General features: G+C 38.3%; 1 protein-coding gene across 1 annotated transcript; it reads left to right on the top strand.

Moving 5' to 3' along the window:
• Window positions 1-227: 227 nt before the first annotated feature.
• Window positions 228-21,758, top strand: MAP9 (microtubule associated protein 9). The gene is made up of 11 exons (XM_071555158.1): window positions 228-341; window positions 1,537-1,633; window positions 4,357-4,776; window positions 6,644-6,837; window positions 7,775-7,833; window positions 8,330-8,498; window positions 9,589-9,678; window positions 10,381-10,539; window positions 10,998-11,143; window positions 11,890-12,022; window positions 17,747-21,758. Exons 1-11 carry the CDS (start codon window positions 306-308, stop codon window positions 17,867-17,869), a joined length of 1,626 nt encoding a protein of 541 aa, XP_071411259.1. The 5' UTR covers window positions 228-305; the 3' UTR covers window positions 17,870-21,758.
• The last annotated feature ends 918 nt before the right edge of the window (window positions 21,759-22,676 follow it).

Raw genomic sequence — 22,676 nt, 5'->3', positions numbered from 1 at the left:
CGAGCGGCTTGCACGTACAGGAGTGCATCTTGTGGGCACAGAGCCATATGCAGATTGGGCATCCACAGTAAACCCTGACAGCTCAGCCAGTTCCGCACGGCTGCAGCGGCTGTGCCCGGTGAGGAAGTGGCGCTGCGGCGACACAGGCTGGGACCGGCCATTGCGGGGGACCGCCCGCGCCGCCGTTGCCGGGCAACGGGAGGGACCGCGGCGGGGCTGGGGCTCTTCTCGGGCTCTTCCCGGGGCTCTCGCCGGGCTGGACGGCGGCCGCGGCCACTGCGAGGCGGCAGCGACAAGCCACCGCCATGTCGGGGGGAGGCGCCGCCGGCCGGGCGGGGCAGGTGAGCGCCGACAGAGGCAGGGGCGGGGCAGGAGCAGGGGCAGGGGCAGAGAGCAGGGGCAGAGCATAGGCCGGGCAGGGGCAGGGACAGGGGCAGGGGCAGGACAAGGGCAGGGCAAGGGCAGGGCAGGGGCAGGGGCAGGGGCAGAGCAGGAGTAGAGCAAGGCAGGGCAGGGGCAGGGGCAGGGGCAGAGCAGGAACAAGGCAGGGGCAGGAGCAGGAGCAGGGCAGAGGCAGGGCAGAGGCAGGAGCAGGGGCAAGCAGAGCAGAGGCAGGAGCAGGGGCAGAGGCAGAACAAGGGCAGGGCCGACTCCGGGGATGCGGCCTGCGAACGTGTTTCTGTCAGTGGGAATACAGTAATTCGTTGTTGAAGGCAACACACGCACAAAAAGGCGCTCTGCTATCAAAACGAAAGGAAGCAAGCTGCCCTCTGTGCGGGCAGCAGGAGCTGCTCCCCGCGCAGCGCTGGGAAGCGGCGGCTCCGGGACGGGCGAGAGCCGCCCCTGCTCCCACGGCCGCGCTGCAGGGACCCGCAGCGGCACCGGCGGTGCCTCGGGAAGCGCCCCCAGACCCGTGTCAAGGCATCTGCTCCCCAGCTTTCTGTGGTTTGTGGCTCAGCGTCTTGAATCTGGAGATGCTGCTGCACTTCTCGATGTATTTTCCATCTATGCGTAAGGCCAGTGGCTTTCAGAACCCATTTGAACATGGTGTGTTCATGATGTCCTACATCGGAGAGTCCAAAATATGTGAAGTTCTTGCATTGTTTTGAGCCTGCCACCTCTTTCAGGCTCTTACTGTGTGGCACTCAGTGAAGAGATTGTCCATGCTCACTTGCTTTAACAGCCCATTCTCTTGTGCTCTTGCTAATCGAAAAATGCAAAAGGGGGAGGAAGTGTCTCCGAATGATAAATCATAATTGCCGAAAATGGAAAAGGGATTTGCAAGATATGTTTCTTACGAAGGAGAAATATAAAGTAATTCATGCAGATTTGGGGGTGGGGTGGGGTGGTAACACAGAAATATTGGGGGAATGATGATAGAATGGAAGCATTATCCTTCACAATAATTATCAGTTAAATGGACTTATCTCTGTTGCTCAAATTTACTTATGTATATGTGTGTGGGGGGGAATTAGTGTTGAACTTTTTCAAGTAAATCTCTCTGTCTGTGTAAAAGTTATTGTGAAACCATTTCAGGATGAACTACAGGAAGCAATTTCTGCTCATGCCTCAAGTGAGCAAACAGATGAATACTCAGATGACTTTGAGACTGATGAAGATGGCATGTTAAATGGTAAAACACAATTAAATGTTTTTCTTTATGTTCTTCCCCTTCTTGACTCATTGCTAGAGCCCAGTGAATCCTTGTGAGTCAATATGATTTAATGTTCCAAGATTTCACATTTAACAACTTCTAAAATCAGTTTTCCTCTTCCAAGTTTGGAGCAGAATTCCCAATGAAATCAGTGTTGGTGCCAACCTGCTAGACAAGACACAGTCTGTACTGGTTCCTACCATTGTGATACCCACTTTTTCTCCTAAGCCATCTGCTTTACTTGACACCTGTAGTAGTGCACAGTACTGTGAATGAAAGTGGACGTGGGCAGAGAGAAAGCCAATATGTTTTTCTTCCTGTTTTCCCAGTATGGACAATCAGGGAATAATAGCTGCAGGACACACTGCACAGCATACTTAGCTGGCAGCATACATAAACCAGGAATAGTTTTGATCTGACTGTTTTTCATGGGCCAGGATGAATTTAATGTTTGCTAATTGTATTGGGTTTGCATAACCAGGTTTTGGTAGTGGAGGACCTACAGGGGTGGGTTCTATGAGAAGCTGCCAGAACTTCCTCCATGTCTGACAGAGCCAATGCCAGGCAGTTCCAACTTAGATGCGCTCTTGACCAAGGCTGGGACAGTCAGAAATGGTGGTAACACGTCTGTGATAACATACTTAAGAAGGGAAGAGAAGTTGTTGTGCAGATGTAATTGTGGCCAGAGAAGAGCAGAGTGAGAACATGTGAGAGGAAAAACTATGCAAACATCAAGGTCAGTGGAGAGAGGAGAAGGAAGTGCTCCAGACACTGAAGCTGAGATCCCCCCACAGCCCATGGTACAGACCATGGTGGAACGATCTGTGGCCCCTGCAGCCATAGAGGATCCCAGGGAAACAGGGATCCACCTGCAGCCTGTGGAGGAAGCCCACACTGGAGCAGGTGAATGCTGAGAGAGGGCTGTGAACGCACTGGAAACCCTTGCTGAAGCAGGCTCCTGGCAGGGACCTGCAGGCAGTGGAGAGGAGCCCATGCTGGAGCAGGTTTCCTGGTAGGACTTTTGACCCTGTGGAAGACCCACACTGGAGCAGGCTGTGCCTGAAGGACTGCACCCCATGGAAAAGTGGCCCACCATGCAGCAGTTCATGGAGAGTTGTTGCATGTGGGAGGGACTCATGACAGAGAAGTATAGGGGGAGCCCCTTATACCAAGCTGGGCTGTGGACTGATGGTCAGAAGAGCTCAGGAACAGCAGACATCAGAAGGCTTGATCAGAAGGCTCACAACTTTGAGAGTTTATTCAAGATAGGTTAACAGACAGTTTTCATAGCTCATAGTAGAAGTAGATAGTTCCCAGAAGTTCCTATTACATCATCTCACATCCTAGTAATATCCACACAGTAATATCCACACCGTTTATGCACTCTCACATCCAACATGCTACCACATAATTGGTTAACCAATTCACCCTGCATACACCACAAGCCTCTCATTGGTCACCTCTTTAAGGTAGAACTCCAAACAACTTTCCTTAAGGGATGCACTCACTGTCACCCCCCACAAAGAAGTTCATGGAGAACTGTCTCCCTTGGGAGGGACCCTATGGTGGAGCAGGAAAGGGACTCTGTGCACAGCAGCAGGAACAACCTGTGATGAACTCACCATAACCCCTATTCCTCGTCTCTCTGCACCTCTGGAGCAGGGACAGGTAGAACTCAAGAAGGAGAGAGGAGTGGGAAGAAAGTGTTTTCAAGATTTGTTTAACTTCTGCTATGATTTTGTTAGGAAAAAAATCCAGTTAATATCCCCATGCTGAATCTGTTTTGCCCATGATATTCTTCAATGAGTGATCTCTCCCAGTTCTCTCAAGTTGCAAACATTTATTAGATTTTCTCTCCCCTGTCCAGCTGAGAGGGGGAGTGATAGAACAGCTTTGGTAGGTACCTGGCATCCAGCCAGGGTCAACCCACTACTACTTTATATTTAGTCTAACAGGATTGGCAGAATAATTCTTTTTCCTCCAGGTATGGTATTGTATGTTAAGGAAAATAGGAATCTTAAGTATGATAATGTGTTTTTAAAAGGACTTCCTCTGTGTCTTGTTTTTCATTCACACCTGAAACATCTTTTAGCAGTTTTATGGGATGCTTTGATTTTCCTTTGCTGACAATATTTAGAAAAAAAGCTTCTCCAGCAGTAAACACACTACAATTGTGATATTCTTTTGTCACCTTCCACAAGCATTTGAATTCTGAAATTAAGGCAATTAGCATAACAGACTACAGGAAGATAAAAGTATTTTGGTTAAACATGTGAACCTTAGCATTAGAGCAGATACGTCCTTTGGGTATCTTCCAGTGGATTTTAGATGGAACAGAAGCGAAAGGAAGGGGAGGATGGATTCTAATATCAAACATGCTTAGTTTTGTTGTTGTTGACTTATTTTTACTTCTTGTGGCATTGAGATATTGTTTTTAGAAGGGTTTTCAATTGCATGGCAGAATTAATGAGTGAATATTTTTCTTTGGATTGGGTCCTTGGAAACAGATGACAGGAAATGAAATAAAATAAGGATGTGGTCTGGTGGCTTTGCAGATACCAGCGGCACAGAAAGAGAAATGTCAGAAACTGAAGACAAGAGGGGTTACATGAAAAATAGTTTTAAGTTTTAGAAGATATAGTTTCTGTGTTACATTTTTCCCCACTTGTTTCAAATGCAAGTTGATAATATGCCCTTTTCAGGTATTGAGGAAGAACTTACTGAAAGTAATTCAGGTGCTGCAAGCACTGAGAAATCTGTTGCTGTTGAGAGCCTTCTCTTGAATGATGATGCTTCACAAAACCCAGTAGATTTGGAAAATGAAACTGCTGATGACTTGACCTTATCTTTTCATGAAAAGAAGCTTCAGAAAATAATGGTTTTAGAAGCTGAAAATACACAAGATGACAGAAAAGATGGTGAAGAAGAATGTCTGGAAGGTCAAAATGAGGGTAATGACAGAAAAAGTAATGAAGAGCTTTCAGCTGCTGAAAAAGTACTATGTGATGGTAGTGAAAGTGATGACTTGCCTATTCATGAACTACATGAAAAAAAAAATCAAGAGGAAAACCCACCAATAGCAAAAATGAGGGTACACAAGCAAAGAAATGCTTCAGCATCAGGTGAAAAGAACACATTTGAATGTTGTTCTGCTACTTGCTTAGCCATGTTACAGTGTTTTAAAGTGTTTTAGTTTGGGTTATTTTCTGTGTTAACAATCAGCTGCTTTTGCTTACAGCCAAAGCTTCTAAAAATACATAACCTCTATCTGCCAGGGGGTAAAGTGAAATTTCAGACTATGGGCCAAGTAGCAGGAGGCTCCTGTTTTCCTTTCAAAAGATGAAAAACAGCTGTTCAGATCCTTAAAGTCCAGCTCTCTGTCAGTGCTTGTCCATGAAGGTGTGGGAGGGCTACCAAGTTGCCTGAACAGTGTGTGCAGAGCACAGAAAGCCATATTCATACAGTGTTCACAGCATCCGTGCACCCTTCAGTGGAAAGGTCATCAAACAGCCACCCCTTTTCTATGACCAGGGAAGTTTTCACCACACTGTTTACAAATACAATGATGAAGTGATACTGAAGCATCATGAAGCTTTAATGTAATAAAATGTCACAAAATGAGCTGAATCCAAAACATTCATGAATGTAGACTTCTCATCATTGCAAAGTTAAAACTTCAAATGATGTTTTACTTTAAAGATACTGACACACTTTGGATGTATATTCAAACGCATAAACCCCCCAAACTTTAATATTTCATTATAAGAATAGCTAATGTTTGTTTAATATGCAAAGCAGAACTTGGAATTCTGCTAATTTACTGCATGTGCTTTTACAAATATAAAATGTTGAAAGCCTTCCTATTTTTTTATCCAATTCCTAATACAGAGGAATTTTTCCTGTTTGATGTTGGGATAAATTTATGGCTGGTCATTACCTGTGATTCAAGATTACAACTTTGAAATTATTAGAGTTGGATTAATGGTATCAGCTCCTTGTTTCCTTTCCACATGATGGGACCAAAGTGCTGGGTATTTGAATGGGCAGTTGGGCTGTGCAGGGACCTCTCTTGCCTGGGTGGTGTGTCTCTGTAGTTTTAGACTGACAGAAAAAGGTTGAACTACACCTTTTCTTCATGTGAGTCAAAGCAGTGTGATAATACTGACATATTGGTTATAAATTCAGAGTTCTTCTTGTCACCTTAAACTTACCTTCATCATTGTAAATCTAGGTTAAATTTCTTAGATTATGAGCCTTGATATTCCTTCAGGTAATATGGAGTTAATTTCTCATTCAGAATTCTATTTCTTTTAACAGTTCTATTGGAAAAATCGTGGAGGACTGTAATTTGGTTTTACTAGGGATTTTTTTTTTGTTTACGTCTGAATTGTTTTACAGATTTAGATCTCTGCATTAATGTCACTTCAAATCTGATTAAAATGTTTTCTAAGTCTTTTTAATAATGTGTTTCCTAAATAACAATTTCACCACTTAGGCATACGTTTAGATTGAGGTGACATTTTCTTTAAATCCCCACTGCAGAATCTTTCTGTTATTTCCTCATGTGTCCCACAACCCTGAAAAACATCACACAATCAAAATAGTTTTTGTTCCCCCAAGTGTTGTGCATTAGCAGTTTGCTGGATGTCAGAAGATCTCTTGCTGTGATTGCAATGACTCTAGCTTTTGGTTTTTGGAGTACAACCACATTTGTGTGGTAAGACAGATGAAAAATTTTGTCTTTGTCATGTTCTCACATTCTCTAACATTAGTTAAAGCTTCAGTCTTATACTCCAGTCTTATATTTTAAAACAAGTGAATACTCAATAATATATAGTTCTTAGAAGGAAGTATACATAAAGTATCTTATACTGTATAAAATTTAGCAATAACTTTCATGGACAGATGTTTTTTGTACAGAAATAAAAATAGTCAGAAACAATTAAATTCTTGTTATTGTGTCCTCTCAATCTTTTCTCCTCTTGTTAGATCAAGATCAGAAGACTGTCAGCACCAGTGACTTGAAACTGGAGGACAATGGTAGAAAATCTCCTTCTATGGTAGAACAAATGATGACCACAGTCTGTGAGAAAACAAAGGAAATGGAGAACCCGACAGCTCACAGTTCAGATGGAACAGTGAAAATAGCAGAAGGGCAAATAATAACTGATACAATGCAGGAGGTATCAGTGAATGATCAATCTGAGCATGAGAAGGCAAAGAATGTGTCAAAGAACTCTGTTGAGATATTTCTTATACACATTTTACCATTGTTTGGGATAATGTCCTAGAAGCATAGTGGAAAGTTTTGCCAAGTTACTGTTGGTACCTTAAATGTTTAGAATGCTGTCTGTAAAGCTGACAATTTATCTCTGGCTTTTAGAGCTGAGGCTCTTAAAAATTCTGTATAGTTTTATAGAAAATGTGGGGAATACTTTGGGCATAAATCATTTAAACCAGAGAAAAGTATTGAAAGGTGTTTTGAGAAAAGTAATGAAATGTGTTTTCCAGTCTTAAGAAAGTACCCTTGCCCAAGTGAAAATGTCAGATCTCTGTTATCAGGCCAGCTGAATTGCAGTGAGCAATTCATGCATGTTGGCAGAGGATGGAATTTGTGGTATGACTTGAATAAGGGAGAAGATGCAAAGCACTTTATGCTTTCTCATAAGAAAAAAAATACATAGATACATGTAATTTTTAAAATTAAGTATTCAAAGGAGTATTGATAGAATAGCAAGGAAACCCACTGGCCAGCTGGGTTCTTTTTATTTCTTTGTATTTCTAATCTATAGACTATATTTTTATGTAATACAAATAAACATTTCTAGGTGTCATTTGAAAATTAAACAGGCATTCTGGAAGTTTGGTTGCTTGGTTTGGATTTGTCTGTTCATCTTTTGTCCTTACTTTCTTACACTGTCCTTACTGTACCCTCTCTATATTTTTGAGTGGTCTATTTTTCTAACATCATAGAACCATAGACTATCTCAAGTTGGAAGGCACCTGTAAAAGTCGAGTCCAGCTCTCAACATCCCTGCTAGCTTGTAAAACTGTTTAATCCTGATCTAGTTCTGTTGCTTGGGAGACTCTGTAACTTTACTTTTCTTCTGTGTTTCTTAGAAACTAAATGAAAGAAAGGAGAGAGTTCTACAAAACTCAAAGGCTTCTGCATCTGACTGGTAAGAGAGAGACGCTTACGTGTCACAGTGAGATGTGTGTAAGTGCCCTGACAATGCTGCTGCATTCTCATCTTCTGTCAGCATTGTTTTCCCTGCTGACAACTTTTGACTATCTGTGAAAAAGAGTTTAGTGGATGTGGCATATTATTGTGACCCTTGCTCAGGTTTATATCCAATCAGACTCCCAAATCTTTTGCCAGTGTCTGTGCTGAGTGTGTGACACTGGAGTCTTTACAGGTTTTAATGTGCTTTTTAGAGGAAAATGTCAGGAGTTTGTAAATTTTCTTGGCCTAGATGTGTTGACTAATGGCTTATTTTGGTAATAATAAATTCCTGAGAAGAAAAAGAGGTTCTTACACCTTTTCCCCATCCAAATGCATATAAAACCAGATCACAGCAACTTTTGGTGTGTACTGAAATAGAAGGAACACTACTTGGTATCAGCTACAATAAATGGAAAGATCATTATTGTGTTTGTGTCCTGATATTTTGATAGGTCTCCATCTTCTGTGCACTTAAAGAAAAAGGCAAAAGCTGTTCCATCAGCTGCACCTGTTTCATCTCGGTATCTGGGAACATTAAAGGTGTTGGAGGAGGATAAATGCATGCAGAAGAAAAGAACAGAATTTGACAAAGCAGATAGTTTAAGAGCAGCTGTTTTTCAGGTAGATCTTAAAAATGAGCAAACAAACCAACGAACAAAGCTATGCATACAAAGGTCCTGATGTAGGGGTCAACACTTTACATTTTCTTGAAATCAACATTTCTTACTATACTCCTTGCAGAGGCTTACAGGTGTGTAATAATCCTTTTATTCTGTTGGCTGTGCCTTTTCCTCAAATTATGAACTAAAAAGGTATATGAAAGGTACATACTGTGATTAATAATTAATAGTGTCAAACTATTTTCAGGCACATATTTTCCTTTATTTCTACTTCATTCTTCACATAAGTAACTGTGTAGTTTAAAAGTTGGGTGTTTTTTTCCTGGTATATTCTATTCATCTGGCTTTCAGGAAAAGTGATAACAAATCCAGTACTCTCTCCTAAAAGAAAATCTATGCAAATTGCATGTAGAATTTCACAGCTATTAGTTTGTGAGTTCCAACAGATTTTTACTACTAATCTATTTAAGAACAACTTTAATTAACAGATTTTGTTCATATTGGTATGTGGTTTTACTACTTGTTATGGTCCTTGAACAAATTTTAGACCCTCAAATTCATATTGTTGCCATAATTTTGAAAGGTAAAATAGTCTTCATTTAGGATACTTGTATCTCTAAGCTGAATACCAAATATATAGTTCAGTCTTGAAAATTTAAATCTGATTATGCAGGTGGCTCATAACCCTTTAAGCTTGCCTGGACTCTCACTTTTCCCAGTAGGATTTTATTCTCTTTAATTATAGGTATTTCCAAGAGAGACAGCAAATGTAAATGATATTCCTATATACCAAGTGATAAGAGTCTTTATTATATTCTTTTTTTAAATTTTATTTATGCTTACTTTTTATATATTTCTATGAAGATTTTTTTAAAGATATTTTGGCTTTTTCAGATTTTTTAGCTATGATTTTAGAACCTTAGACTTTTTGGATCACAATGTATCTGTGATAATGACTTAGTCTTCCACGTGGGGTAGTTATTTATATAGCACACGGAAGAATTAAGAGTAATTTTGGTGATCATTTTATTGGTGTTGCTCTTTACTTACACCTTAAGAGGACTTTCAAAGTCTTTTAATGATTCTTACAGAACTGGCTGGAGAAGAAAAGGCTCCTTCTAATGGAATTAAAGAGAACCGAAAAGGAGAAAGCTGAAAATCTGAGGAGCGAAACTGAAAGGGTTTGTTACATTCTTGTTTAAAAGCAAGTTGACAAACTATAATTCTTTGAAATGTGCTTACCTGTGCTTTCTGCCTAAATGCATCATTCTGGTGTTGGAAGGAATGTGGTGTTCTTCACATAACAAGAGGTGATCTGGAACAGTAAGTGGCATGTCCTGCTTGTTATGGTTGTGGCAAATGGTGTGTGTCTGATGTTTCCCTACTCATTTACATAAGGTATGTTAAAAGTGTGCTGCTTAGGTCAATTTTCACATTTGTTTACAAACATCTTGGGATGCTCAACTCTTAAGGTGGTAAGTTTTATGCTGTGTATTACAACGTAAGGCATTTACTCCCCCTCAAGAAATGCTTATCTACAGAGAACTGTATTTTGAATATTGCCATAAACATTCTTTGATTTGGCTTTTAAGTATTTAATATGTTTCACTTCCAAGCTCTTAATGTGTATTTCATATCATTACACATGTATTTTGCTGGAGTAGTTTGTTTCAGTCAATTAACTTAAATTAAAATTTAACATGGAAAAAAACCTGCTATATATCTATCTTTAAAATTCACGTGTGAGTAATACTTGAAATGTTGTCAGCAAATCAATTTCTATTTCTTTATTACTCCATTTAGCAATGAGTTTAAAGCATACTATTTCAATTATAATTTTATATTGAGGTGTATTTAAATGTAGACTTTTATTTGCAATCTAGAAAGAAGCACTTAAAAGAGAGGAATCAATTGCATCTTTTGAAGCCTGGAAAAAAAAGAAAGCAAGAGAAGCAAAGAAGTTAAGTGAAAAAAAGAAGCTTGAGGGACTTGAGGAAAAGAAACCAACAGAACAGAATAAGGAGAAAGCAGAAGCAGCACAGGTGGTGATGTGAAATATGTGCAAAAACATGTATCAAATGTGGTTCAGGAGGTTGTAGAAAATAATTCTGATTAATCTAGAAAGAGATGGAAATGAACTAGAACCATAAATCTAGACATGCTTAATTTTCAAAGTAAGCTTATATTAGATCCTGTTCTATCAGAAATATGTCATTTTCTACATTTGCAGACAAACAAGCTTCTGTATTTGAAGTCTATTAACTGAATGTTAAATAAACTTCATAAAAATACATTAGCAATTAACTATTACTATTAGTAATTAACTATTACTATAACTTGTTCTTTTTAGGTATAGTGATACTTCTGAGAATTGCTTCAAACAAATATTTCAAAATTGAAATGTGTAGAAATTAAAAAAAATAATAATACAGAATAGGCAAGGGACTATTGACAAAAAGGCGAGGGGTAAGATTTCTCATGAATCTGTGGTTTTCTTTAGGCATTCAAGAAATGGAAAGAAAGAAAGGTGGAGCATTTAAGAGAGCAAAGCAGAAAGAAAAAACAGTCTGAAAGAATGAGGAAGAAGAAAGAGGAGGAACTAATTGCAGAGAAGAGGAGAGTCAGCATATCAGCAGTTGAAAAATGGTGCTGCTCCACTGTGTTTTGCTGTATCATAGCTTCCAAAGTCTTTGCTTATAAATGTAATAGGTCTTCTGTGAGTGCATGATGGGCATGTCATTGGAAGACAATGGCACACTTGGGATCAGCCTCTTCAATCCCAACGGAGAACAAGTATAATGTTGAAAACAAGCTGTAGAGCTCCATCAGTTCAGTAATTGAATTGCTTTCCTCCCCAAAAGGCTAACTAAACCCAGTCAAAGATATTGCAACTGAGAAGTAAGATTCATTGAGTAGGATTGTCTCATATGGTTAGTCTTATGCTTCATTACTAAGCCATAGGAAGGAAGGTAAATCTTTAAGTTTTGTGGAATAAGTTTAAGTTTTGTGGAATACAGTGTATGAGTGCATGTGTATGCAGGAAGGAAGGAAATGAGATGTATCTGCTGGAGAAATTCTGTTAGTTTTACAAGCCAAGAGTTTTTATAGCCCACGTAAAACTTAGAGTTATCTACAGAAGTTCAGAATCTATGGGGTTTTTATGATAATAAGTAAGGAAAAAGCAGTACAGAAAAAGTGATGCCATAAAAGATAACATAGTAGGTTCATTTATACCTTGGTGATATACAAAAATGGACTTGGAAGATTTTATATATATTCTCAAACTTTTATTAAAAGTATAAAATATCTCTTTTGACTCAATTTAGTCAGTCACAGGTGCAGCATTTAGTCTGTGACATAATAATCTCTTGTTCTTCCCTCTTATTATATAGGAATGAAAAGAAAGAAGAATATATAAAAAAGAAAAAAGTAGAAAAATTCCTAGAGAGAAAAAAACATGAAATGCAACAAGTGCAGAAAGAAGAAAAAAATGAAAAGGCTATGGAGGAATATGAAAGATGGCTGGTATGTGTGGTTGGGGGTTTTTTTCTTACGCTTTGTCAAAACCGAAAAGTTTAACATAATAATGAGTATGAACTGTTGTGTATTGTAATTCTCATGGGTTTTCGTGCTGTTACTGGAGAGGCCAGATGGTGGCAACATTGTATCACTTGTCCCCCAGAATTCGTGAGCAAAACCGTGGTAAAGTACCTTGGACTTGATATTTGGCAGACATGAAAAATAATATTTTCAATTTCATAGTTTTCATTTTTTGGCATGCCATGTCAGCAGCAACCATTCCTGAAGGGCCAAGTCACCACAGCACAAAACCTGCAAAGGCAAATTGCATCACCAGCTGCAGCAGTGAGTGCATGTACATTCAAGGAAGCATTGAAAGTGGAGACTTGTAGACCTTACAACTGATAAGAGCACTTGTAATAAGGTTCAAGATTATTTCCATTTACAAGAAAGGGTGAAACACTGAGGCTCCCAATCATATTTTTTCCCATAACAATGTCCTTTAATTCCAGTTATTAACCAGTAAACTAATCTAGTACTCTAATCTCAACAACAAGGCAGGGTTTTTTCCCTTGCTACAGAAAGACAATCTAAGAGAGAGATCATAAATATTCTTAGCATATGTTGTTTTCTTAAAGCTATGTGACTTGCTAGTTAAAGAAGAACCTGTGTTTTAACTCCTCACCCTGTGACGGAGTCATTCCTTGTACTGACTCTCAAGATTTTCTTAGTTTGAGAGTGCTTCTTCTGTTGTCCCTCTTCCATGTGATTTCTGGCACATATCCTGTACATATGGTCTCTGTTGCCATTTATAAGAGTGGGATCTTTCAACACTACTGACTTCAGGTCCTTACGGGAATTCCTCTGTACTGTCAACAGCTTTAAAAATCTGGGGGTTTGGTTTTGGGGGTTTTTTGAGGAGGGAAAAGGCAGAGAGATGAAAACTGAGGCAGGCAGATGTGCAGATGTGGGACAATTTTATAAAGGACAATCATCCTTTACTTGGCTAACTCAGAAATACACATTTGCATAAAACAGCAAGAGTTTGCATGTTTTCCCATCTCTCTATTTTCAAACATTTTTAGTCTGAGGTTTAAAACTGTTAAGATCTTTGTCCTGGTCCCTGTTGGAATACCTCTCATTTCTGTTATCATTGATAAAAAGTATTTTCTCTTGTCTCCTTTGTCAGGTGGTTTCGAGCTCAGTTTAATCAAATGATTGTCCAATCTTAGATTATTTCTTGCTTAGTCAATATTCCCCACTGCCAAGGAACAAGTACTACACTTGGAGCATTAACTAATGCCTTGTCCTGGTATGCTCTGCTTACTGAGACTATCCTAATCAGTGTAGTTGTATGAAAACATGAATGTTGCTTTGCTTTCTTGGACTCTGTACAAAAGTTAAAAAGTTACCCCCTTTGGAGGAAATGAAAGATACTGCCTAGCACAGGCTCCCCTATTCAAATTGTGTATAAATTCCTGAGGACATCACTTCAGTGGGATTATTAATATGAATTTTAGTAGTTGGAGGAATAAACAGGTCTAACTGGGTGTACATTGCCTACATGAGAGGAGTAGTTTGAAAAACAAGGCGCAGGAGGATGGGATAGACACTGAACTGTTTGTCAGAGTTACGTATAAAATTATCTCATTTTCATTGTCTATATGCAAGTTCTGACTGCCGTGTCTCATGCCCAATCTTCACATCTTTACTTTTAGAATTTGCACTGGACTTTATCTTTATTTTAGAAAGCATGTTGGGAAATGGTTCTGTCATGATGTCTGGCCAGAATATTGTCTTGCTTTGTACAGTTGTAGTGAAAATATGCACCTTTAGTGAACTGCAGAAGAGAAACTTAGCTGTATAGTTGTCATTGTATTAGCAAGGGAACTAAGATGATATTTGTCTGCAGGTAGCTAAACAGAAATCAGATCTAAAGGCAGAATTGTGGAAGCTTTTCAACTAAGAGGATTTTGGTTTGAAGGGAAATAAAAGAGGAGTAATGTAGTGGGAAGTATTCTATTACATTTTCATTAACATTCAACAGAAATAAATGTGTAAATTCATCCTTAACTTTCCTGAACCATGTGTTAACCATAATGCATGGGTAAAAGAGACATAAAAATCTACTTTTAGTTCTTCTGAAATAGATGAAGCATTCTGCTTTTATGTTAATGGAAATTCTGTTACTTCTGCTTTTAGAGGTCATTGTGTGAATGTTTGATAACATAAGTGCATAGAGAAAATTACTTCTTATGCATGAAAATAAATGCCCTGAAAAAGGCTATTAACACTTGTAAAATACCAACATAAAAAGGATAATCTTGAGCTGAGATGCTTTATTATTGCCTGGGAAATTTAAGCTTCTGATTATTTTGTTTCTTTCCTACTGTTTGCCTCTTGCTACTCACCAAGAACTCTTCAAGCCAATCTAGTCTGATAAATGATCTTTTTTTACTTAATGCATAATACCAATGTCTGACACTTGTCACTGACATGCACCTGTTCTGAGGAGTGAAATGTGGAGAAAAATCACATACAAAGTTTATAGCGACAGATCAGTTTAGTTTTCATTATTTCTGAGATAATAATCTTGACACCTATTTACTTTGGATAAAAGTGAGTAGCCTAGATATGTTAAGTTGTCCATTTTCTGTGGTATACATTAACCTAGTATGAGTTGATGAGGAGTAAAGCTGCTCTCAAATAATTCACAAAGATCAACACAGTAAGGTTTAATGCCCCAGAAGAACTTTGAAATTTTACCTTGAAGTTGAGCATGTACAACATCTATTTTTGGCATTTTGAAGCTGTTTAAAAATATCAAGAAAGGATGTACTGGATGAGTCTCATGGATTTGTTGCTTTTCTGGAATAGAAGAAGCTGATGTGGGTTATTCATTTCATGTGATTTAATAAGATCTCTCTGAAAATACTTTCTATATTGAAATTTTTATGTCCTGGTATTGCAGTGTGCTAGAAATAAAGCTGCTATTCTTGCTCCTCTTAAATGTTATAAGTCTTCTATAATATCTCAAATTCAATTATTATGTGGCAGTCATACTGCTAAAGAATGTGCTCTTCCCAGAATTTGTTAGGTGAAAAATTCATCTTACTAGGCTATAGAGTAGGAAACTTCCACAGAAGTCAAGCCATACAGTTGAGTTGATCTACTGTATAACAAACTACAGTTATTGATTTAATCTTTCATCATTTCTCTTACAGTTCTTGTGTTAGTGCAAATAACATCTTGTTTATTATTTTTTGAAGATTTATATCAGTATATCTTGTGAGAATGTGCACTGTGGTTAGGATGAGAACATAAAAAGCTTTATGTGTATTGAAGGCAGGGAAGAAGCCAGTAAGTCTTGATGTCAAATTTAATCTTTTTAAAAATTATTCAATTATCTTGAGACTCTTTCCTTGGCACAGGGATTTGTTGATGAAAACTGGATCTTCAAAACCCAAACATTCAACTCTGAGACATGATTAAAAATCCAAAGCAACTTGTGTTCTCTTCCTGGGTGAATGTATGCTTTAGTTTTGGTTTGGGTTTTTCATGCATGACCCTATTGTGCAGCATGTATTCAGTAAAGAGTGCTTGATAAACATAAAATGTGCACATTTTTTTTGTAACATGCAGTTTCTCAAATAATTGCCAATACTGCTACAATAAGTCTTTTTTTTTTTTAATGAGTTTTCACCTATATTTTCTGATGGTACACATAGCCTTGCAGATTTTAATTCTATGATTTTGTAAAAATAAGTTGACTGGATATATGCAAAGATTCTAAAACAGAAGCACATATATATGTGTTCCATTAGAGCATATTCTTCCTGAGCTCATCTGTATTGCTCAACATATCTTCTTGCCTTTTTTCAAAAATACCACTGATAATGTGAACTCCTTTCCTCTCTGGGTACTAAACAGTTCCCTTCAAGAACTTCAGTATGTCTTGAAATTGTCCTAAAGACCCAAAGCCACTAGTTGTGCTCATCTGAGGAAGATCTCTATGGAAGGAGAAAGAAGGCAAAAGTGTAGAATGAGAAGAGTCAGAATCTCACAGTGCTACAAGCCCAGTTTGTGTCACTTACTCCATGTAATCCAGAAAGATACAGTTTGTACAGAGAGATAATATTTTTTGTTAGACTGTGATGAACTTTTGTATCACTTACTTTAGCAAAGGTCATTCCTTTTCCATGCAAACCTTTCCTTGTTTTTAATCAGTCCTACTAGTAACAATATGAAATAGTTGTGCTTGTTTAACCAGATGTTCCCAACTTAATTGGATCTTCACACTGACATTGACAAAGGATTAAACTCATAGGGATGATATTTCAGTGCATGTTTTGCTTTTTAAATTTTTTGCATACAGTAGTAATTTGACTGCTGCATATGTGTAAAACAGGAGAAAACTTCCACTCAAGCCGATTTTTTTACAGTAACGCTTCTACACCTCTTTACCAGTGTACTCCTTCAGCCCGTCACTTCACAAGTTCTCTTCTCACATATGAATAACAGGCAAACATCTTGGGAATTTGGAGATATACAGTGTCTGTCAGAGGGATAGGATCACAGGTTATCTGAAAGTACCATTATCTTACAGATCTATTCAAGGAGCAGTACTTTCACTGCAATGCAGTTCTTGCATATGAAAATACAAATGTTGGCTGATAGGCTGCAGAAGTTGGATCGGATTTGGCAAATTGTTGGTTTTAAGCAGGCATATCCACAGTGCACATTTAGTTCCTATAATATGTATGCCAGTTGTTGATCCAAGGAATGAATGCCTGAAAACAGCTAGTCAAGGACCTATTAGGCACCTGTCAAGTGGGGCACAGTAAGTTATGCTCTGGTCTATAATGTCAACCTTGGTTCCACTAAGAGAAAAACTACTTTAAGTCTGTCAGAAATGTGTACCAACATGCACCACAAACTGCAAGTAAGATTACAAGGAAAATTTGCACCTATGGAGAGCTCCCCAGTGTACTAAATTGATAACGCACATGCACCCTTAGATTCTGGTCCTCACAACGGTGAACGCCAGAAATGTTTGCAAAGAAGAATGCTTATTATATATAGAAATATTATATTCTATATATTATATAGAATGACAAGTCTCTTACAAATCATTAGTTGATCCTACACAAAAAGAATGTTGCAAATATCTTGCTTATCCTTCATCATCCTAATTGCCCCACTGTATTTGAAACAATAGAAAATAGAATTAGAGCCTTGCAGCACATATAATGTGAGTTAGATAGATCTTTGTTTAACATTAAATTGTTTAATTCCCAGTTTGTTGTACTGCATGGCAAGTTTGATTTAATAAGCACAAAAGTTACAATGATGCATCAATGTTCTCATTACATGACAACAACATATTTAGCGTTGTGATTTAGGTACCCTCTTAAAGACAGTAAGTAATTAATATGAGATAAATTATACGCCAGACCCATACAGTACATAATCCGCTAGTTCTTCTGTTGGGCTTTTTGTTTGGTTGGTGCACAAAGCTGGTTGTAAATGACGCTCAGGGTGCAGCCTCCTGTGTTGCACTGTTCAGTGTCTGTGACTGATGCACTGAGCTCCAAGAGGCAAATCTCCATTGCATGCTTACTTTTCATTTTGCATAAGAAATGTATAACAATAATTGTAACTTTTGTGTTAGTGGAGTTGTTTTTTGTAGGGCGTTTTTTGGTTGTTTTTGACATATCTTTTTATTCTCAGGAAAGTAAAGAGAGGAGAGAGCGGCTTGAGAAGAAGCAAAAGAAGTTGCAGGATGTCCATGGCAATGAAATGAGTCCTCCCTGGAGGCCACCTGGCAAAGTCACATATTCAGGGAATTACTGAGTGTCTATTGCCTTCCAAAAGAAAAGACAATCCACAAAGTTCTGATGATGGCTAGCTGCTATTTCATTAACAGTTGATTTTCACTGGATTCATTGTAGGTGTTCCATTCTTTCTTTTTAGTTTATTTGATCTTTGCAGTTTAAATAAATGAGTTGTCCCTTGTCATTGCTTTAGAAAATGTACTAATTTTTCTAATTCCCCTTTAAGGTAGTTTTTCTAAATTCCATATTATTTTGTACCATTTTGGTGAACATGTATATTCAGGATAAGTAAGGCTAGGCTCTGAAATTTTTTTTCCATCCTATAAGTAGCAGAATGGTTATTTTTAAGTTCCTAGGCCACATTCTTGAGGACATAAGTCTTGAAGAAATGCTTTGAGAAAGTGGTGGAGTGGGGGTGATGGACAAGGAGATGTTGGCTCTCTTGTGGTTTTAGAAGACAAAAGGCTAAGGAGTATGGTAGGAGGATGTCTTTTTCATACATGACAAGATAAGCTACACAGAAAATAATCCTAGATCATGTTACATTATGAAATATAAATATAGCTCTTAAATTAAAACTTCATCTAGCAGAAGCAGTTTTTCATGGGACCATGAACAGTCAGCCAGGTGATGGTATAGATGAATTAAACTGGAATACATATAATGTAAAATAATACAGGACTAAGTAAGACTGTAGCTGTTAATTCTCTTTCAGATCTTCATATACATTCCATAGATTTCCTGCTTCCTGTAGGAAAAAGAAGTTTTAGAGAGATGTTTACACACAATCTTACGTAAGAACTGCAAGGGCAGAACAGTGGTACTTTTATGAAGCCGACTTAGAGACAGAAAATTATTTTTTTCAGACTTAACTTAAAGGCTTCTGTGGTTGTTTTTACATGATCAAATAAATCCTCCCCAAATTTTCATCATTGTTAATGAGCAGGTTGCTCTAGTAACCTTTTCTAGTAATTGTTTCTTTTTTTTTTGCTATTTGCCTCACTATTTTTGAACCAATGGCAAGACTATGTGTCTTTAGAGATCTCCAAATCTCTTGTTTTTCTGCTGTCTAAACTCAAGCTGTTACTTTTGTTTGTATTTTCTTGTTTTAACTTTAATAATCACTTCAGATCAGATATGCTCCTCAAATGGGTATTCTTTAAAACAAAACACAACCAAACCAACATTACCAATGAAGAAGTTAAAAAAACCCACATAGTGTTTAATTTATCAGTAAATTTGCTCAAATGAAAATCTTGCTCCTAATTAGACTAGCAGCATCCATGGAAAGTAAAAGGAGCATTTGAGAAGTGGACTTGTCTTTTTCACTCGAGTTCTGTGCTGTTCATAAATCTCAGATAGTCCTTAATTATGCATTTCATATAACACTGAGACATCTCCTTGGAAAAGAGAAACCACAAAACTGGCAAACAGAGTAATATTTTTAGTTTCCTGATGTTTCTTTCTTGGGGGTTTTTGCATATTAATGAGAGCCACTGAGGATTTAGAGGCACTTGTTTTGGCCCTAATGGTTTCTATTACCAGAGTGCTGTGCAGGTGAAGTTTATTGCAGGTGTGTATAGACAAATCAGAAGGGTGTCTATTCTGTCTCAGTGTTCAATAGGATCCTGTTTATTATTGTTATATGAACTCTAGTTCTGTGAATTCCCAATTCTGATCTTTTGCAAAGTGTATGACAGGCAGAAGCAGGTGCTAGAAAGCAAAAAGCTAAGATACATTTGTTAGAACAATATGTAGTGGGGTAGTTACTGCCAGTAACTGCCAGTAACAATAAACAGAAATAGAGGAAGACTTGCAAAATGTACAATATTTGTGTTGCATATGATCTACTGACAGTGTCAAGAATTATTTGCTAACCTTGAGAATAATGTTGAGGCTTCACTAGTAGCTGTGCTCAATTTGTGTACAGCCAAATCATCTGACAGATTGGATTTGATCCATTGTGAGGAGTGTTTGCAGATTTAATACAGCTTCTAGATGATGAAGTAATTTTTTTGCAGGATCAGGTTTGGATCTATTGCTTGGTATTTTACCTTAATGGGCTCAACTTCCAGTTGCATTTTATGCTACTTGGTCATGGTAGCCCTGTTGCATAGTGGGAGTTTTAAGCAGAACTCTGCTGGTTCTGGCTCTTGCTTTTAGCTCTGTTTCTTCTGCCAAAAGGTAATTGTACTGGACCTGGCTTTTATTCTTTTATTTATTTCTAGCCTTCTGTCATTGGGCTGCTTCCCCATAAATGTGTAGCTGGAACAGTTTTTTCCAATGAAGAGTTTGAAGAGAAGCCAGGGACCTTAATGATACCCATCCTTTGATTATATACAGTCTGCAGGTAATGCACCCTTCATGTCTTCCAGTGAACCCTAATGACAATAGAGAACTTTTTGATGTTTCTGTGAGACTTAGGTTTGTGCCAAGGATAATCCCTCAGATGCTGAACTTTTGGGAAGGGCAGCGTTCTTACAGGTTTATGCTAAGCTCAACTTCTGTCATTTGGGAGGAGGAAGATATTGGTCAAAAAGGAGAGAGGGCAGGAGAGAGGCTGGAGCTTTCAGAAGCACCCCAAAGCCTGCAGTCAGCTCTTGCCAAGCTCCTGGATTCTGGTTGTGTTCCAAGGCTCTCTGTGGGGTTTTTTTCAGGTAGACTATAGTAGTACCCATGCTGAGCTTCCTGCATTGCAAAGTTGCTGTTCATTGCATTACCAGAGAAATTCCCAGTTAAAGGATTCTGCACATTAGATTTTTTTTTTCAGCCATCCAGTAAATCCAGTTTTTTATCTGGCATAAGTCAGGCTGTAGCACAGATATTGCAGATAAGTGAATATGTGGCATTCATAACTTCCAGATCTGCCTCTGGCTGTTCCTTTATGGCAGGCCAGGCATTTTTTCCACAATAGTGTCATCACATCAACAGTATTGGCATCCAAAGAGAGGGAGTTCTCTGCCAGCAAAAACTTTCAAGAAGCTGAAAAAGTACCCAGCCAGAACAGCTCCACTGGGCAACATGAGAGGTAGGGTAAAATAACAGAGGGCAGCAGGAGAACTAGAAAGATTGCAGCACAGACAGAATGCAAAAGAACTCCCAACTCAAAAGTGACCCACCCAGATTTTATGAAAAAAATATTGAATTAATTCAGACATTTCGATTGGAGCTTTGGTGTGCATCAGTTGTTTTCTAGGCATCTAGCTGTTGGACCTTTGAGTTTGGGTTTATTTTGTTAAGAAACTCTAGCTTTAGTATCATGGGAGGATGAAGTGTGCAGCAGGCAGCACAGTTTGCTGTCCAACAGACCTGGAGAGTCAGATAATGAATGCAGCCTGTGACAAGCAAATCATCTGGATCTTTATTTTTGCAGTGTCCAGCTGGAAGAAGTAAGGCAAGTGCCTGTGCTGACAGGCCTGTCCTTGAGGCATGCAAATGAAAAGTGTGGTAGAATTAGTGGCAGAGATAGAAAAGGGTTTATTGGGTGCCTGTGCCAAAACTAAATACTGCATCCTTACTGGCTTTAAGCATTTAGATGACTAGATGGAAGGTTTTTGACAGAAGATAGAAGTGAGAAGATGTTAGTGACATCTTTCAGAGGAGTGAGAAGGCATTCACATAAATTCACAACTTCTCAATTGGAAAAAGATGCTGGAGATGAGGGATAACAGTTGATGTGTTTAACTTCTATAATAAAATTTTGGGAGCTTTGTCTAATTTTACATTTTAAAAACTGGGTCATGTTACAGCATGATGCAAATGTCATAGGAAAAATAGAGCTGAGAAATGAACATATGTACATCAATTTATAAAAATGTATATGTATCTGTATAAATCCTGTCTATATGTTTACTGTCTATATGTTTATTGATGACAGTGAAAAACTTTTATATTTAATAAAGAATATTTTAGTATAATAGCCTCAATGTTTTCATCAGATTTCAGGATACAAATCTTTATTTAAAAAGAAATTTATGGAAATTAACTAGGAAGTGTCTCTAAGCACAAGCTATTCTTTCATCACTAGTAATATGAAAAGTAAGTAAGGAACTTCAATATCCCACTGAAGTTGGAGTTTTTACAGCTCTACAGCTGTGCTATCTCCTCCAGCACTACTATCTCCTCCACCTCCTGACAATCTTGCTTGCTACCACACCATGTATTTTCCAAGTCATAACCTGGAAGATGATCAGTATCTCTCTCTTTTTTTTTTCCAAAATATTTCATTCAGGCATTAAGTTGCTATATTGGTGCACTAAAGGGGCTGGCTGATGATAAAAACATTTCAGGTCTTTCATTCTGGGTTAAAAAAAAATTGTATGATGTTCTCCATTGTGCCTTTTTTTTTCTTTCAGATTCACAAAATATGAGATCATCTTATCTGGTCTATATATCATGGACTGCTAAGATTCACTTGGTTAATTATGTGTTCAACTGAGTTACTTAACTCAGATTAACTGGAATAACTCTGATGGCAGCCTTGACTGCACATCAAAACCTGGACTTGCTCCAGTTTGCCTGTATCTTTCTTGCACTGGGGAGCCCAAAGCTGAACATGATGCTCTAGATACAGTCTCACTCCCATCCGCAGTCTCACACTTGCCAAATGGAACAATTGCTTCCATCAACCTGCTGAATACGCTGTTACCAATACAGCCCACAATGCCATTGGCATTCTTTGCTGGGAGAGCCCATGGCTGCCTTATGTTCTGCTGCTTCTCCTCTGCTACCCCCAAGTACTTTCCTTCAAAGCTGCTTTCTGTCCATTGGGGCTCAGCCTGTACTCTTGGCCTCAGCTTATCTGGCCCTAGATGCAGGACTTCCTT

The sequence above is a fragment of the Pithys albifrons genome, chromosome 5 (assembly GCF_047495875.1).
Source record: "Pithys albifrons albifrons isolate INPA30051 chromosome 5, PitAlb_v1, whole genome shotgun sequence".
Taxonomy (NCBI): domain Eukaryota; kingdom Metazoa; phylum Chordata; class Aves; order Passeriformes; family Thamnophilidae; genus Pithys; species Pithys albifrons.
The sequence above is the reverse complement of the archived record's forward strand: the minus strand, read 5'-3'. Positions and strand labels throughout refer to the sequence as shown.

What these genes read in the sequence shown, in the direction of transcription:
- MAP9 (XM_071555158.1), top strand. Translation starts at nt 306, where the DNA reads ATGTCGGGGGGAGGCGCCGCCGGCCGGGCGGGGCAG. An exon ending in AAGAAATGCTTCAGCATCAG is followed by an intron (nt 4,777 to 6,643) that starts GTGAAAAGAACA and finishes TCCTCTTGTTAG; the next exon opens with ATCAAGATCAGAAGACTGTC. An exon ending in AGAAAGCAGAAGCAGCACAG is followed by an intron (nt 10,540 to 10,997) that starts GTGGTGATGTGA and finishes GGTTTTCTTTAG; the next exon opens with GCATTCAAGAAATGGAAAGA.